Genomic DNA, 17,764 nt, shown 5'->3' on the forward strand with positions numbered 1-17,764 from the left:
ATTGGCCAGGAGACGGGGACGCGTGTCTTCAAAGTCAGCCTCTCTTCTGGCAGCCCCACCGCTGCTGGGCCCCTCTTTGGAAGCATGCACCCCGGATCCTGCTACTCCGTGGCCCACAGCTCCTCAGGAGCTCTCCCGGTTGAAGTCCACAGGATCCTCTCCTTCCACCCCAGCCCGTGCGGTGCCCCAGGCCGTCTGCATGCTGCGCTCTACAGATAACGTGCCTTTGTGTGTGCCCGGCTCGAGAGTCCCAAGAGCAGGAGGTAAACGGCTTTGCTGAAGCCGCTCTTGCTTTGGGGGGCTGCTAGCGGAGCCAGGAGAGCGAGGCGTTTGAGAGCCAGGCTCCCGGGGCTCAACCCCAGGCCCATCACTGCCCGTCAGTGTGACCGTGGGCAAGTCCCTTATCGTGTCTATACCTCGGGCTCCTCTCCTGAACAGGTGAGTCATAAAGATACCCACCACTGGCTGCGTAAGGGTCAGACACGTAGTGAGCGCTCGTGTTAGCCTTCACAGCAGGCTCACTGGGGGCTCAGTGAGATGCAGGCCCCCTCAAACGCCACTCTCTCTGGGATGGTCCTTCGCAGGGCCGCTTCTGCTCCATCCCTGCCCCCACGGCCCCCACGGCCACTCCGGGGACTCTCTCGGAGCGGAGCTGGACAGAGACTAATGCTCCTCATACACGTGCAAGGGAGAGAGAGGTTCCATGCCTGTTAGTCCGCAGGAGAAAATGAGATGGGGACTTCTGAAACATGGAGTGGATTTCTTTTTTTCATACATGTGACTCTTCACAGCTACTGCATCTTACGCATAAACGGTTTCTCTTTCTTTAGCGACTTTGTGTATTAAATTGTGTGAAATAATCTTCAGTGGGTTGATTTGTACAGACTTCCTCCATATATTTTTTCCTGATAATAAAACAAGGAGAAAAAAACAATCAGCAAAGGCCTGGTTTCCTAAATATTTTACTTTTTAAATCTATATCTATCTATCTATACATATATATATACATACATGTATACATTTATACACTATACACGCATATATATACACGTATACACTATACACACATATATACATATATACACTACACACGCACATATACATATATATACACTATACACACATATATACACGTATACACTATACACACACATATATACATATATACGCTACACACACACATTCACGTATACACTACACGCACACATAAGCACGTATACACTACACGCACACATATACACGTATACACTATACACACACATATATCCACGTAGACACTATACACACACATATATACATACGCTACACACACACATTCACGTATACAATACACGCACACATAAGCACATATACACTACATGCACACACATACACGTATACACTATACACACACATATATACACATATACACTATACACACACATATATACACGTATACACTATACGCACATATATACACATATATACTACACGCACATATATGCACGTATACACTACACACACATGCACGTATACACTACACGCACACACATTCACGTATACACTACACACACACAAGCACGTATACACTACACGCACACATATGCACATATACACTACACACACATTTATGTATACACTACACGCACACACATGCACATATACACTACACACACATGCACGTAAACACTACACGCACATTCACGTATACACTACATGCACACACATAAGCACGTATACACTATACACACATATATACATGTATACACTATACGCACATATATACACGTATATACTACACGCACATATATGCACGTATACACTACACACACATGCACGTATACACTACACGCACACACATTCATGTATACACTACACACACACAAGCACGTATACACTACACGCACACATATGCACGTATACACTACACACACATTTATGTATACACTACACGCACACACATGCACATATACACTACACACACATGCACGTAAACACTACACGCACATTCACGTATACACTGCATGCACACACATAAGCACGTATACACTACATGCACACATAAGCACGTATACACTATACACACATATATACACGTATACACTACACACACATATTCATATATACACTATGCACACATATATACACGTATACACTATACACACATATACATATACACACTACACACACATACATGCACGTGTACACTACACACACACATACACGTATACACTATACACACATATATGATTTGTACACTACACACACATCCATGCATGTGTACACTACACACACATTTATATACTACGTATATAGCGTGGCTATGAAGACATCTGTTCACCCCATCTGGCTCCCCTCAGATCGTCTCTACTGATCCTCTGGGGCCCCCAACAGAAGTGACTGGCCCAGAGTGGACCCACCGGCAAACAGACACCTGATTGCAGAACATACCGGTGGGTCTCTGCCAAGTTCAAGCCAAGAGCTTGATGAACAGACAGGTAAATATGTAAATAATGTGTTTTTTAACAACAAGTTCACCGACGGATCTGCATTTGATGTTTTCTGTAGGCGGAACTGCGAACAGCTCCTGGAGCCTGTCAGTACGGCCAAGAGACTCCAGCTGGCCCTGGGCAGCCCGGGAGGCCCCTCGCTGCCCTGGGTAGCTGCCGTCGTCCTCCCACCGCGTCCGGGCCACAGAGCCTCCTAGGAAGAGCCCTCCGACTCCCCCAGGTTCACCCAGTGCCCTCCCCTGGGGCTCCCGTCCCCTCTGTGTACTCCATCACCAGCCCCATGGCCGAGCCACTGGGGGTCACTAGTGTCCCCACGAGCACCTCCCAGAGTGGGTCATCTGGCCAGTGCCGGGACCAGTGGTTTCCAAGCACTTAATTTCTGGCCTGTGGCTCTCGGCCCTTCTCCCCCTCCTGTTTGAATTCTATACCAGGGGGCTGTGCCGCCCAAGCGACGGCTGCTAGGGGGCCCCCAGGGAGATCCACGGCACGGGCGCTGGGCCTCTGGGTGGGAAAGACTCGGGGAGGGCGGGCCCACACAGCCTGCTCTGACCCTCCCCACGACTCAGCCGGATCTCCGCTCCTACGTGCTGCCTGCTCCCCGCCCGAGCCCTCCCGCCTCCCCCGGGCCCCTTCACCCAGGCCCTCACTGCGCACGCTGCTCCTTGGCCAGGCCGAGGTTGCTGCAGTCCAGAGCCCTGCGCAGGTCTCGCTGCTGGCGTTGCTGCCACCGCTCCCTGAGCAGAGCGGCGCGTGCCGTCTGTATACTCCGACGGTCCCAGTCCATGTCTCCCTGCCGCTCTTCCTCCTGAAGCCTCTGGAGGGAGGAGAGGTGACTCACCACCACCTGTCCCCAGACCCAGAAGAGATCCAGGGGATCATCTAGGAGAATCGGCCTCTCCTCTTACAGCTAGGGAAACTGAGGCTTGGGGGGGCAGGTAGGTGAGCAACATCGTGCGGGAAATCAGAGGAGACCACCCCCACCTGCCATCATTCCGGGTGGCCCAGGTGCTTCCCACACTTTGAAGGTGTCAGCTGGCCCTCTGAGGCCTGCAGGGACAGCAGCAGCCAGCCCAGGGCTCTGGAGGCAGGGCCTCCCACCCCGGATGCCACCAGTGGGGCGTGCTGCCGAGCACTGGGATCACCCGGTCGCTTCTAGAACATACGGAAGCGACAGCCCCACCCGACAACGGGCTCATGATCTTGGGGGTGAATTTCTGCATCTCAGCTCATTCCCCATTGCCTTCCAGACCCTCTATAAAAACCACTGAGCCTTCGAAGAGGCAACTGGATTAATGCAGAGGGAAGGGGCCACTCCCCGAAACCTGAGTAGTTTTATCAGCCAACCTGAGTATAAATTAACCTTGTCAGCTCACCCTTCTACAGGCAAAAGGAAGCAAAAGCAGGTGGGGCTGGGTCTGAGGACGAGTACGCCTCCTTCCATTCCATGGGTTCCAGGGCAGGGTTCCCGGCCACCCGATGAGCAGGGCTAGAGTGTCCAGTGGCCCCGCAGTCCGGGGTCAGCAGGCCACCAGGCACAGACGGGCTGGCAGAGGCCCCGGCCCCCTACCCAGGGACTAAGCCGAGGCTAGCATCTGGTTTTGTCACCTCCAGGGTGAGTCATTTTGCCTGTCTAAACCTCAGTTTCCTTTCCTGTAAAATGAGGCTGCTCACAGCTGCCCTGAGCCATGACACAAGATGCTTTCATGAAGAACAGAGAAGGCCATGGGGACATACTTGCCCCGGACTCAGAGACAGGCAATCTAACTATTCTTTGCATGATCTCCATTTTCCAAACTGTCTCCCTACCTGAAAGAGGCGCAGGAGGGAAGGGCACCAGGGGGCATACAAGGGTGCGGGGCAGGGGAGTATTTATGAGTGGTGAGACCTATCGTAGGCGTTTTTCCCCTTTGTGTTTTTCTGTCTTAATTTTCTACAAAGATGCTGCAGCTTTCCGGACAGATGGTCAACCTTCCCTGCCAGACAGTTGAGCTGAAACGCAGGAGGGAAGGACAGAGCAGGGCCTTGCAAGGGGGACCAACGTTCCCTGCATCTGATGCCAACTTCGGGGCTCTTCCCACATTGGGCTACTTCCCCGCCTCAGCCCCGGCTACCCCCCATTCCCGATGCCACACACTTGACCTTCTGGGCCTGGAGGAGAGCAGGCAGGGGAGACGTCCCACCTGCTCCTCATTCCCTGAGCCAGGCTGCTGCCCCTCCCCCTGTACTCGCCTGACCGCGGCACCTTCCACCCCACCTGAGGTGGTCAACTGCTGACCCTGGGGCAGCCCCGCCCACCTTGCAGGCCTGAGAACTTTCCTTTCGCTGGCTTCTCAGCCAGTCCCTCTCCTCTCCAAAGACCTAGGGCCAACCCATCAGCTGTCACCCCCTGGGCACAACCTACCAGTGACCCTCGAACTCCAACGGACATCAGAACCCCTGGGGGACTTTTCTAGCCACAGACTCTGCGCCCCGCTCCAGGGTTTCTGGTTCCGGAGGTCTGGGGTGGGGCCTGAGAATCTGCATTTCTCCCAAGTTCCTAGGCAATGCGGCTGCTGCTGGTCCAGAGACCGCACTTTGAGGGCTTCTGCCCCCACCTTGTCATCACCAAGAATGCCAGCCTCCCTAGGGTCACCACCTTCAAGGGTCCTAATTCCCACCATTCTGACCCGCCTCTTCCACCCGCTCTCCGGTCCCCTGATTTCAACAGTTATTCCATCCCTCACCCCACGCCGGGCCCTCCTACCCACTGACCGCACACTTCCTAGTCCTGGCACCCGTTGCGACCTCATGTTCCTCCTTGCTCGGCCCAGCCTCCCTGGCTGACACCCCCTGGCAGACGCCCTCGGTGCCCTTGAAACTCTCACTTGGTCAGACTTGCGGGCAGGCCCTGAGCATGGACCCCTTACAGCTGAGCGTGGCCAGGGCACATGACCATGCTCACTGGGGATACTTCAAGTTCATGACCTTCAGCCTCCAGGGGGCCCCCGGCTCTGCCTGGCCATCCCGCCCTCTTCCCCTAGGCCGTTCCTTTCCGCCTCTCCTAGATGACCATTAGCACCCCGTTCTCCGTCCCCAGACCCCCAACTGGACCCCCTCCCCCTCAGCTGCTGGCCTCCCTTCCTGTTTCCCCAGGAAATAGGGGCTCCATATGCTGCCCCACCAACACACCCCACGCCCATGGCCAAGGATGATCAGCCTGGGCTCCTACCCACCACAAGCCTCAGCTAGTGCTGCCAGGGCCTCATGCGTCTGCCACCTGGGCCACGGGCTCCAGCAAGTCCCTGCTGGTGTCAGTGTCCCCTCTACTGTGTTGTCCTCGTGGAGTGACAAGTGTGCTGTTATTTCTATAATCAGAAAGCCAAACACCTTTCTGATGGGGACCCCGTGTCCCCACAGCTACCACCCCCTTCCCCTGCGCCCTTTAGAGCAAAACACTTTGGAAGGGTTGTCTGCACCTCTGGTCTCCACTTCCTTCCTGCCTGTGACCTTCTGTGTCCCCCGCCCCTCCTCCAGGGATGCTCCAGAGAGAGGCGCCAGGGACCGCCACCTGGATCCAGCATTCAGCCAGCAGCCCAGTGGCACTGTCTGATCCAGGGGCTCCCCTGCTGGGCCCCTCCTCCCTCCCTGGCTTCCCCTTCTCCAGCCCCTTCATTCTTCCTAAACGATGGTGGGGGTGTGGGCTGTCCCATGACTCAGTCCTCAGACCCCTTCTGTCTTCACTCACTTCCTGCGTGACCTTAGCCAGGTTCACTGCCTTAAACGCTGTCTGTGTGGCCATATCTCTCTGCCTATATCTCCAGCCCAGACCTCGTTCTGAACTCCAGCTGCTGGCTTTACTGGGACGTCATGGCAGAAAATATTACTTGTCTACCGGTAGCCATTTTTTCTTTCTTCCTTAATAAAACAACTGCCAGCACCTTACAGCCTGGAATAAACACTACATTTCCCGATCTTCTTTACAATTTGGGGCAACCCTGTGACTAAGTGTTATCCAAGGGAATTTAAGTGGAAGTGTCCCATGAAACTTTTGGGAAGTGTCCTTAGAGTGTTCTTCCTCATTCCTTCTTCCTGCTAGATGGTACATGTGCTGCCGAAGCGAGCACTCTTCCTGCTAGATGGAATATGCATGCGATGGCTGGAGCTCAAGCAGCCAGCTTGCACTAGGAAGTGGGAGCCAGGTGCCAAGGATGGCAAAACATTAGTCAATGACCATGGAGTTGCCATACCAGCCCTGGACTATCTTCCTAAGGATTTGGTCTCCATGCAAGAGACAAGTTCTATTTTATTTAAGATGCTGTTAGTCAGGGTTGTCTGCCATGATCAGGCACAGAATCCTAACAGATATAGATGTCTAATAGGCACTGCACATATAACATATCCAAAGTTGCACTTGTGACTTCTACTCCAGTTACCAACCTGCTCCTCCCACCATCATCCTATCTCAGTAAACGCCAGCTCCATCCTTCTCACTGCTCAGGCTGGAAGGCCTGGAGTAATCCTTACCTCCTCTGGGTCTCATATGCCACATCCAACCCTTCAACCAATCGTGTTTTCTCTACTTTCGGAATAGATCCAGGATCCGACCATGTCTCAGCACCCTCGCTGCCAGTGCCCTGGACCCAGCCAGCACCATCTCTCACCTCGACCACTGCAACAGCCTCCCCAGTGACCCCTCTCCCCCCACACCCCAGTGCAGTTCTTCCTCAACACAGCTGCGAGAGGGATCCTGCTAAACGTAAGTCAGAGCATGTCACTCCTCTGCTCAAAACCCTCCAGAGCTTCCCATCAGTCACAGAAAAAGCCAAGTCTTCCCCATGGACTGCCAGGACCTTGACCTTCCACCACCCAGACCTCCTCTGTCCCTGTCCTCACTCCACCCCCAGCCACCTGGCTCCTCACTTCTCCCGGAACAGGTTGAGCTGGTCCTGCCTCAAGGCCTTTGCCCTGGAATCTCACCCTGCCTGGTGGTCATTCCCCAGATATTTGCATGGCTCGATCCCTCCCCTTCTTCAAGTCTTTGTTCCAGCATCACTTCCTAGTCTCCTGGTGACCCCCCTCAAGCCCCAAATCCTCCATCCCCTTGGCCCAGCCTTACGTCCACCCAAGCACATCACCCATGTGTGGGGTTATTTGACTCTCGTCTTCCCCTGCCCCCCCACCCAGAACAGAAACCCCTTGAGGGCCTCTTCTAGGGACAAGCGCGGCAGCAGCTATAACCCGATGCTGGAGGAAGGCAGCAGGAGGGTGGCCCAGGGCTACGTGTGCGAGCTCTTGGGGGGGGGGGGGAGGCACCAGCTTCTCCTGGACTTGCTGCTTCTGAACCAGGCGGATCTGCTCCAGCTGCTCCTGCGTCATGCCCTTCCAGCGATCAGGGACCACGCGGTGGGGCCCAAAGGAGCTGGCTGCCTGGTGCGGGTTCTCCGAGAGCAGGTCCCCACGCAGCAGGTTGGAGATCTCAGCCAGGTTGTCTTCTTGTTCCTGTTTTTTCTCTCGAATTTTCCTTTCCAGCGACTCGGTGGCCTGCACAGGGGAAGACATTAAGGAAGATGCCCTGAGTGACCCCATGGGGATTGAGGCACAGGTGGGCACATCTCCCTGGGAGCCCTTGACTTGGAAGAGTTTGCTGAAGTGCACGGGGGGCAGGTGGGGTGCGGGCAGAAGACTCATCAGGCATGGAGGTGGGGGGGCCCTTGGACCCAGACTGCCTTGATGATGATGGGCATGTGGGCTGGGCTGAGGGAATCCCCACCTGTTGGTTGTGTGGGTAAAAACTGCAGGTGTTTGCGCTAATTTGCGAAAGCAGGGAGCCATCTCCCCAGGTTAGGCCACCGTCTCCCATTGGCTTGGCCTCACTCACCTCAGGGCAAGGCTCTGTGCCCCTCCCAGTGGCCCCGGTCACCCTTGGATTGCTATAGGCCACAAAGAACCCCCAACAGAGTGGTTCACCACAGTGGTGACTTCTTTTTTTTTTTTAAGATTTATTTATTTTAGAGAGAGAGCATGCATGCGCAAGCAGGAGGCAGAGGGAGAGAGAGAATTTCATGCAGACTCACCACTGAGTATGGAGCCTGATGTGGGGCTTGATCCCAGGACCCTGAGATCATGACCCGAGCCGAAATCAAGAGTTGGACACTCAACCGACTAAGCTGCCCAGGCACCCCAAGACTGAGATTTGGGAAGTGTTTCCCACCCATGCCAACATGAGTTAGCCCACTCCTGACTGGCATAGGTGGGTGTCATCATTATCCCCACTCTGCAGATGACAAAACTGAGGCACTTGGCTGGCTTTTCCAAGGCGGCAGACAAGAGCCTGGTCTTGTGCCTGCACAGCTGGGCTCCGGGGCCTGCCTCTAACCCTGACACCACAACACACGTCTAACAAAAGGAGCAGGCCTCACCTCCCCAAGGGAGACTCTCCAATGTGTGCATCCTCTGCTGAATTGGACTGACCTGCTTCAAATTGCTCTTGAGGACAATTATGTAGACCTTTGTATTAATATTCCAGGCTAACGGACAAAGCCTATTTCTAGTCAGGAACTGAGCTGCAGAAGCCACAGGTGGCTTTCCCCCGAACAGGGGGCGTTTTCCATGGTGTCGCCTCACAGTGTGCACATGAGGAGTTGGGGGACCCAAGAGTGCCAGCACGTTGCAGGTGCTCACTAAAAATGTCACTGAACGAATAAATACATCAACTAGTGCAGCAACATGGTTTCCAGAAAACAAGACAAAAACAGTCCCCAGCAAGAGGGCTAATAAGTAACCTGTTGAGAGAACTGAGAGAGTAAAGAATGGATGAGCAGTCACAGTACACTGAGAATCAAGAGCCCCATCCGCCAGGAATTCTCTGCAGGGCTGGGAGCAAATGACCTCTGCTCTTAGGCATTGTCTGCAAAATGAAGGGCAAGGACCAGGTGATGTCTAGGATCTCCTGCAGGCTGCTGTTGTGACCTGGGCTCCAGGGGCCTTAGTCTGTCCTTGGGCTGCGCCCCCCCCAAGCCTGGCAGTGCGCCCTCCTCAGACCTCCACAACCCCTCCTTCCTGCCCCACTGAAAACCAACATTCTCTCTGGTCTCGGATCCGGCCTCTCCAGGATTTTTGGATGACATAAATGTCCCACCAGTAGGACATTTTTGAGCTTGTGTCTCCAATATCTTTAGTTCACAATGTGATACTATTAGACCATACAAATAGCATGTACTTCATAATACACAGACACACACACACACACACACACACACACACACACACACACACTAACATAGGGATTAAAAATGATGTGGTTAAAAATAAATACTGGAGGCAGGATTCTCCGATTCCCTTCCCACTCTCTGGTGCATCATCTGCTCATCTTCACAGACCATAGTTCTGGTCAACCAGCTCGTGGGCTAAATGAATCCGGAGTGGCCCCTATCCCATCCAGGAAGTATAATCGCTTTTGAAAAGAAAATCTGGGGGAGGGGCATCTAATTAACAAAAGGAATAGAGAACAGGGAATGGCCAGGCGAGGAGGAGTGTTTGGAAGGAGGCCCTACAGAGTTTAGAGAGGAGGGAGGTGTCAGGAGCCGCCAGGAGTTTGTGTCAATCATCACCATAATAATTGCTCCTGTTAATGAGCACCTGTGGACCTGTTCTTGGTAAGGACCAGAGCTCTGAGAGGTGATAGAGAGGAAGTGAAACCAAAACAACGTGTCAGAGCAGTGCTAGGTGGCACCTGTTTAGGTAGATGTCATAGTCCTCGGTATTGGAGAAGACTCTGAGGTTTAGAGGGTCAACTGAGACCTCACCCCCCCACCCCAGGCTCACATGACTAGTTTTGTTGAATTTCACACCCTGATTCAGCGCTCAGGAGCAGGGACTGGGTCCATTCATCTCTGTAATTGGGCAGCCCTGGCAGGGCTCTGTTGGGGTGTGGTGTGAGCCGGTGAAGGGCTGAGCCTGGGCACAGGAGCCTGGAGCACCCCGGGGGAAGTGGCTCTGTGCGTGTCCTCACCCCCGAGACAGAGCCTGGGGTGTACCTGGCTCTTGTTGAATTCTTTCACAGCTGTGCACACTGCCTTTCTGGTGGCGCTTTCCAGATTCTGTAAATGCTTAGCTCTTTCATCAAACTGCAGCCTTGTCTTCAAGTAGAGGTCCTCTGAAAAGGAGGCAAAACGCAGTCAAACCTTGTGTGCCCATCCCGAGTTCCTTCCCAGGCACACGGAGCATCTCTTCTTACCCTGCCCTCATCCACAGAGCAGGGGATTCAGGTAAAGCTCTTGGGTGCAGGCACGGGGTGTTAGCATTACCACTGGGGATTGCTGATGTTGGCTGCGGTCCTGGGCCAGGGCACTGATCGGTCATCCTCACAATAGGCAAGGGAGCTCCGCCAGGGGGAGCTGAGGATTTTATTCCCTCGCCAGTGGGAAGCCACTGGAGGGTTTTAAGCTGGAATGGAGGGAGTGGGGGTGACACTGTCCAGCTTGACACTGTTTTAAAAAGTAGCGCTCTGACTGCTATGTTGAGACTAGACTGGAGGGGACAAGAAAGAAAATGAAGGGCAATTAGAAAGCCCTCGGCGTGGTCCCTCCAGGTGAAAAAAAGGTGGTGGCTTGGATAACCATGGTGACAGCAGGGTTGGGAGGAATGGACAGTTCCAAATACACACAGGAGGTAGAAGGATGGAAGTTAAGGGTGGCCTGGAGACAAGAGTGGCTCAAGGAGGACTCCCAGGTTTGTGGCTTGACTAGGGACGGAAGTGTCATTCACCGGAGGGAGGAGGGTGGAGGGAGGAGCAGAGCCAGAGAGAAATTCAGGGTTACTTTCCAGAATGTTCTGAGGTGCCTGGGGAGATGTCCAGGGGGCAGTTCAAGGAGCAAGACCAATGCTGAGATAAAAGCTCTCAGCCGGACGTGGAAACCTGGGAAGTGGGTGAGATTTTTTAAAGGCCTATGAATGCATTTTTCAACAGGTATCTATGTGCCAAGAATTAAAGATAGAGCAGTGAAAAAAACAGACAAAAATCTCCTGCTTCCATTGAGCTTGGGATAGGTTACTGGGGAGAGGGATGACAAATACATAACCGTACAGTATGTCAGTAATCAGTGCTATGGAGAAGTGGATAAGGGAGCGTGGGGATGGGGAAGGGTACAGGGTTGCCACTTAAAATAGTGGTCGGGGGAGACCTCTCTGAGAAGATGGCATTTCAGCAAAGAACTGTAGAAGGATACAGGGCAGGCTATGCAGATATACAGGGAAATGTTTCCAGGCAGCGGAAACAGTTGGTGCAAAGGCCCTGAGGCAGAAGGGAGTCTGACACACTTAACATTCTAAGTGAGGAAGCCAGGGTGGCAAGGGTGGGACGAATGAAGGCAGTGTGGTAGGAGATCAGTCCAGACAGTGAAAACCTTATTGGTCCTTGAAATGAATCTGTTTTTTATTCTGAGCGAAATGAGAAGCTATTGGAAGGTTTTGAGCCAAAGACCTAGCTTAATTTTTTGCAGGTTCATTCTGGTCGCTGGATTGAGAAGAGATTACAGAGGGACAAGGGCAGAAGCAGGGAGACCACTTAGAGGCTATTGCAATAATCCCACTGAGTGATGTTGATAGCTTGGTCCAGGATGGTCATGGTGGAGCTGGAGGGAGGCAGTTGCAGTTTGAGATGGTTTGCTGCTGGACTGGATGTGGCATTTGGGAGAAAGGAAGGAACCAAGGTGCCTTGGGGTTGGGGCCTGAGCAACTCAAACAGTGGAGTTCCCACTGACAGAGGTGGAAGGTCAACTTGGGGGGGAAGGTCAGTGTGTCTTGTATTGACTTTGATGATTTATTAGACACCTAAGAGCAGACAGACGTCGGGAGGTGACTGGATGTATGCATCTGAATTCAGGGAAGAGTCCAGGCTGGAGACGTAAATATGGGGAACGATGGCCTGTGGGTGGTATTTAAACCCACGAGACAAGCTAAGGTCACCAAGAGAACAAGCGTGGTTGAGAGAGGAGGGGTGCAGAGGGCCCCGGTGAGCAACGGCGTCTGGAGGTTTGGAAAGAGAGGAGAAAATAGCAAAGGGCCTGGGGAGGAGCATGGGGCTGAGGGTGTGTCCTGGAAGCCAGTGGAAGAGAGTGTTCCCAGGAGGAGGGGGTAATCCACGCCGGCAGAGGCTGCAGATGAAGGAGAGGTCTGAAAACCAAGCTTGGGTGGGGCAGCGTGGAGGTCCTGGTGACGGCGGCCAGGCAGGTTCGGGGCAGGGCGAGGGCAGAAGGCTGGGCGGGCGGGGGGGGGGGCATCTGGGGAGACATCACTCCTGGAGAGCAGAATGGTGAGAAGAGAGGAGAAGGGAAGAGGGGAGGGGAGGGGAGGGGTGCTGGGAGGAGGGCGAGCTGCCCAGGGAGGCTGCAGGGAAACCACCAGAGAGGCAAGGCTAGGGTTGGGGGAGTTGGGAGGGTGTGAGGGGGCCTCACTCCCTGTCACAGCTCGTTTGGTCTTCACCAAAGCCCTTCTGTGTCCTGTCACCCCCCCCCCCCCGGCACGTGCACGAGAGCCGTGACACCGTCCTCTCCATTACAGCGTCTTCCTGGCACGGGAAGTCGCCAGAGATCAGAAGCTGCTGGAAGTCCACACGCAGGGGCACTGGTAAAGCAGAAATGTTGGCCACAGGAGTGCCAGCAGGATGGGCTGGCCTTGCAGCGCCCTCCAGGAGAGAGGCTGTTTCCTGCCTTGGAGGCTCTGTCAGAGAGGATCCCTGGGCCCAGAGGGTCCTGGTGAGGACATGTGACCAGGGTGCCCTTGGCCACACCCCTCAGACCCTATAGGGACATCTAGCACAGCCCTGAGACGACCCGGCTGCACCCGTGTATTCCCTAATGTCTTCCCAGCAGACTGTGAGCACTCCGAGGGCAGGGTGCATTCCGAGGTACTGTGCGCCCCAGCACCCCGCGGGAGCCCAGGCTCAGAGTGCAAGCTCAGAGTCGGTCTCCTGCACAACTGACATGTGACTGAAGACATTCAAATCCTAGAATGCAGGCTGACTTTGGCCAACACAGCACATTAGTAGGACTTAAGAGACAAAAATGTAGCGGGGGAAAAGACCAGGGGGCCGATGTGTTGAAGAAAGTACTGAGACCAGTTTGTCCTTCTTGCTGCATTACCTGCACATCTCTGGTGGGCGCGGGCTTTCTCCCACTCCCTCTGCTGTTGCAAGGACCATTCTCTGTTTTGTTCCTCCTGGAATTTCTTCCTCTCGCAGAAGTTTAAATCCTCTCCCATGAATCTCTGCATTCCTGATACTGTATTCCGAATATCATTATCTGACTGCCTAGCTGGAAGATCTTTCCTAAGGGCTAGGGGGTCTGATAGGTCAAATTCACGGCGTGTTTCTGGCCTCTGGAAGTGCTGCTGGAAGTCATTGATGGCTTTACAGAGGCTTCTCTTATCTCGCCTTTCCCGGCCTTCCAATATGCATGTGATTTTGTCATTTTGCCTCATTTCAGCAGCTGGAAGGAATAGAGCATATCCGTAAGATTAAGGTTAGGAGAAAAAATAAATTTGAATCCGCTTTAAAAAATTAGAATTAGTATTCTGAATATATAAAGAGTCCCTACAAATCAGTTTTAAAAAACCAAACAGGGACGCCTGGGTGGCGCAGTTGGTTAAGCAACCGACTCTAGATTTCAGCTCGGGTCGTGACTGATCACGATGCAAGTCAGGCTCTGTGCTCCATGTGAAGCCTGTTTAAGGTTCTCCCTCTCCCTCTGCCCCTGCCCCTCCTCATGCATGCACTCTCTCAAAACAAAACAAAACAACGCACCAAACAACCAAAGCAAAAAATAGGCCAAGAATAGGATCAGGCAAATCACTATAAAGAAACCTGAATGATCAAAAGGCTTCTGAAAAGATGCCTGGCCTTACAAGATGGGAACCATCTGATAAATTGGCAAAATATTTAAAATGTTAATAATAGCATATATTAGTAAGGACATTAGTAAGGATAGTAAGGAAACAAGATTTCTCATTCACTGCCTGGGAGAATGCAGCTTGGTACACTTATAACTTTGGAAAGCAATTTGCCAATAAATATCCCATAAAATTGAAAACATGCACACCCAATGACCTACCATTTCTACTTCTAGGTATCTTTCACCTATGTACACTAGGGACATGATACATGGATAGTCATTGCAGCATTGTTTGGAAAAAATCTAAATCAGCCATTGGTAGGGGAATGAATAAAGAAATTGTGGTTAATTCATATAACAAAATATCATAAGATAATTAAAATGAACATTCTACATGTAGATCACTGATTAATTTTTTAAAGATTTTATTTATTTATTTGTCAGAGAGAGAGAGAGCACAAGCAGGGGAAGCTGCAGGCAGAGGGAGAAGCAGACTCCCTGCCAAGCAAGGAGCCCAACTCGGGACTCCATCCCAGGACCTGGAGATCATGATCTGAGCCAAAGGCAGATGCTTAACTGACTGAGCCACCCAGGCATCCCTAATTTTATTTCATTTTTTTTAAGATTTTATTTATTTGAGAGAGAGAGAGAGAGAGACACTGTGCAAGTGGGGCGGGGGGGCAGAGGGAGAGGAAGAGAAGCAGACTCCCTGTTTAGCGAGGAGCCAAAATCAAGAGTCGGTCACTGAACTGACTGAGCCACCCGGGCACCCCATGACTGATTAATTTTAAAAAATATGTTGAATAAAAAAAGTTGCAAAAGGATCCATTCAATGTATTTATGTAAGATGTAGGTGAAATTTTAAAACACCCACACAAAATTGTATCTTAAAACACACACAAAAGTTTTTATATCATCATGAATATGTATATAAATAGTACAATATTACAAGAAACCTGCATGGAAATGATGTACCTGTCTGAGCAGGGAGGAAGAGGGAAGATGAGATGGGGCAGAGCTCTATCTATCTCTAAGTATACACACACATATGTGGGGTTTATATGTATTTATGTATATATTTAAACATTTATACATTTTTATATATACATTATAGCATTTATGTATCTATAACTATAGATACACATACATACATACATATACAGAATTTAATTCTCAAAAAGAATTCTTAAAATCAGGTATCTAAAGCCAGTTTGGCAAAATATTAACATCTAATCAGGTAGTAGGTACGTATGTACCTGTCATATTGTTCTTGTAAGTTTGAATAATTTTTAAACATAACATAGAGAAAAGGTGAACTGTTCAGAAACTAGAGAAGAAAATAAACTTCACTCGTATTCTATCATTCCAACATCACCACCGCTTACATTTTGGTATATTTTCTTTCTGTCTTTTTCTAAGCTTATTTTTTAAAAATATATTATGGTAGCCCATGGTATATACAATTTTGCATCCTGCTTTTTTCTATTTAAAAAAAAAATCCTTATAGGGGCGCCTGGGTGGCTCAGTCAGTTGAGCATCTGACTCTTGATATGGGCTCAGGTCATGATCTCGGGGTCATTAGATTGAACGCCCAGTTGGGCTCCACACTGGGCGTGGAGTCTGCTTGAGATTCTCTCCCTCTGCCCCTCCGCCTGTTCTCTCTCTCAAATAAATGAATATGTCTTTTAAAATTTTAAAAATCCTTATGGTGCTTTGAAAAAGATAAGCTGGAATTGTTGCACCTGATGTGGGAAAATGAATTCTATTTGAAATTTTTATCTCAGAGCTACCACGCTATCATATCTAGCTCCGAGTCAGCGCAGGGGTGTGAGTTGGGATTGTGTGTGTGTCATTTAGTGCAAGCAGTGGTCCCCAGGAGAGGGTCTGGAACTTTTGGGCAGAGAATGGTGTGTGTTTAGGGTTTTTCATATCCAGTTTTTAAAGAAAACCAATAAAACGTACATTTACCCTCAAAATATATTTCCTACAACCCACATAGAATTCAATATCTGTTTTCCCTTTAAGAGAGAAAGAATCATCACATTAAGTTACTTAAACACAAGCCACTGTGACATTTTAAAAGGAGGAGGAGTGGGAAAATGACAAGTTTTACGTATTTGAAGACATGAGGACTGGGTCGAGAGGTACACGGCCCTAAACTGCTAGGGAGGCTTCAGGAAATGCTCACCAAAAGTTTCATGTCTAGCTTTTTCAGTTGCTTCTTTTATCTTCTGGTCATGAACCTGAACATCCCAGGCTTCTGCGTCTCCCTAGGAATGGAAAACAAGGGGAGACAAGTTACAGCCAGATAATTTTAGTCCATCGATGACAATCCTACTTACCTTTTTTAAGCCTTGTTCCACTGTTGTCTTAGGTACACTTCAGGTCTTTTCATACCTGGATGCCTTTGCTTATAGTTGGTTCTTCAGCCTGTCCCCAGAGCTTCCTTCTCCCTTTCTCTTAGTCAACAGATACCTTCAGAACACAGCTTAGGCAACACCTCCTCTGGGAAGCCCTCTCTGATTTCCTTTCCTGGCCCCAGTCTGTGCTCCTCTGACACCCTGTGCTCCCCTCCCTCACGGCACTGATTCCACTGCATGTTAATGTGGCCATTTTAATGCTTGCCTCTCCTCTCCTCCATGGGCCACGAACTCTGCAAGGTCGGGCAGGGATTGCCATATTCCCCACTTCCTGGGACCAGCCCAGGCTTGCCACAAAAGAGGAACGCCACCGGCATTTGTCAAGTGGATAGACTGGAAGGAGTCCCTGGCAGCGTAGAAAATCTGGCTCGGAGAAAAGAGACCCACGCTCGGGTCTCTGTTGAGCCACTCAGGGCAGGCAAGCCCCCTCCCTGCCTGCTGCAGGGCTCCATTTGCCTGCCCCGCAGGTGAGAGGGTGCAGTATCGGGTTTGCGAAGGTCTTTCCTGTCCTCAGCAGTCGATACAACGAACCGGACTTCCCCAGCACAGCTGGTGCTGTTTGCAGCTGTGCCCGCATCAGCTGTTTCACTGCAGGGGTTCGCCTCCGCTGTCCCGCCGCCCGCCTGCCTCGCCACCCCCCTGCACACGCCCTCCCGGTCCGGGGACCTCACCCCGATGATCCTGTTCCTGGCGTTGAAGATCCGTTTCTGCCTGCACAACTCGTTATGCCTCCTCTTGCCCAGAGCCAAGTACTGCTCCAGGTCCCTGGGCTGAGCTAGCGCCATGACTGGAAGTTGCGAAGAAATCCTAGGGGGGGTTTAAGGCATGCGAGATGAAAAAGGAAAAAGACAAAAATAAAACTAGCCGTAGCCTAAGCGAGGCTGGTTCCGCTGCGATACGCGCGGGCTTCGCAAGCTTTTCGTCCGGCTTTCTGCGGCCTCGGCGAGGGCGCGGAGACCGGTTTCCTCGGAGACGTAAACAAACCGGT

The 17,764-nt window shown here is 51.5% G+C and overlaps 1 protein-coding gene across 2 annotated transcripts; it reads right to left on the minus strand.

The window, feature by feature from the left end:
• Positions 1-771: 771 nt before the first annotated feature.
• On the minus strand, positions 772-17,723 carry RIBC2 (RIB43A domain with coiled-coils 2). 2 transcript variants are annotated; one of them, XM_027594811.2, is made up of 7 exons: positions 17,448-17,723; positions 16,545-16,626; positions 13,610-13,954; positions 10,505-10,623; positions 7,782-8,009; positions 3,137-3,333; positions 772-905 (listed from the first exon to the last, which is right to left on the minus strand). In XM_027594811.2, exons 1-7 carry the CDS (start codon positions 17,559-17,561, stop codon positions 827-829), a joined length of 1,164 nt encoding a protein of 387 aa, XP_027450612.1. In that variant the 5' UTR covers positions 17,562-17,723; the 3' UTR covers positions 772-826. The 2 variants fall into 2 exon arrangements, with proteins under 2 accessions (XP_027450612.1, XP_027450613.1); XM_027594812.2 differs by having other exon boundaries at positions 3,137-3,303; positions 17,448-17,721.
• Between the last annotated feature and the right edge of the window lie 41 nt (positions 17,724-17,764).

Source organism: Zalophus californianus, chromosome 9 (genome assembly GCF_009762305.2).
Source record: "Zalophus californianus isolate mZalCal1 chromosome 9, mZalCal1.pri.v2, whole genome shotgun sequence".
Lineage (NCBI taxonomy): Eukaryota > Metazoa > Chordata > Mammalia > Carnivora > Otariidae > Zalophus > Zalophus californianus.

Bases quoted from the DNA above. Each gene is read 5' to 3' on its own strand.
- RIBC2 (XM_027594811.2), bottom strand. From the start codon at position 17,561: ATGGCGCTAGCTCAGCCCAGGGACCTGGAGCAGTACTTGGCTCTGGGC. The intron at 3,334-7,781 runs GTGCCTCCCCCC...GTCTGGGGACAG, and splicing joins AGCAAGTCCAGGAGAAGCTG to GTGGTGGTGAGTCACCTCTC. The intron at 906-3,136 runs GTGAGGGCCTGG...TTTTATTATCAG, and splicing joins GCCAAGGAGCAGCGTGCGCA to GAAAAAATATATGGAGGAAG.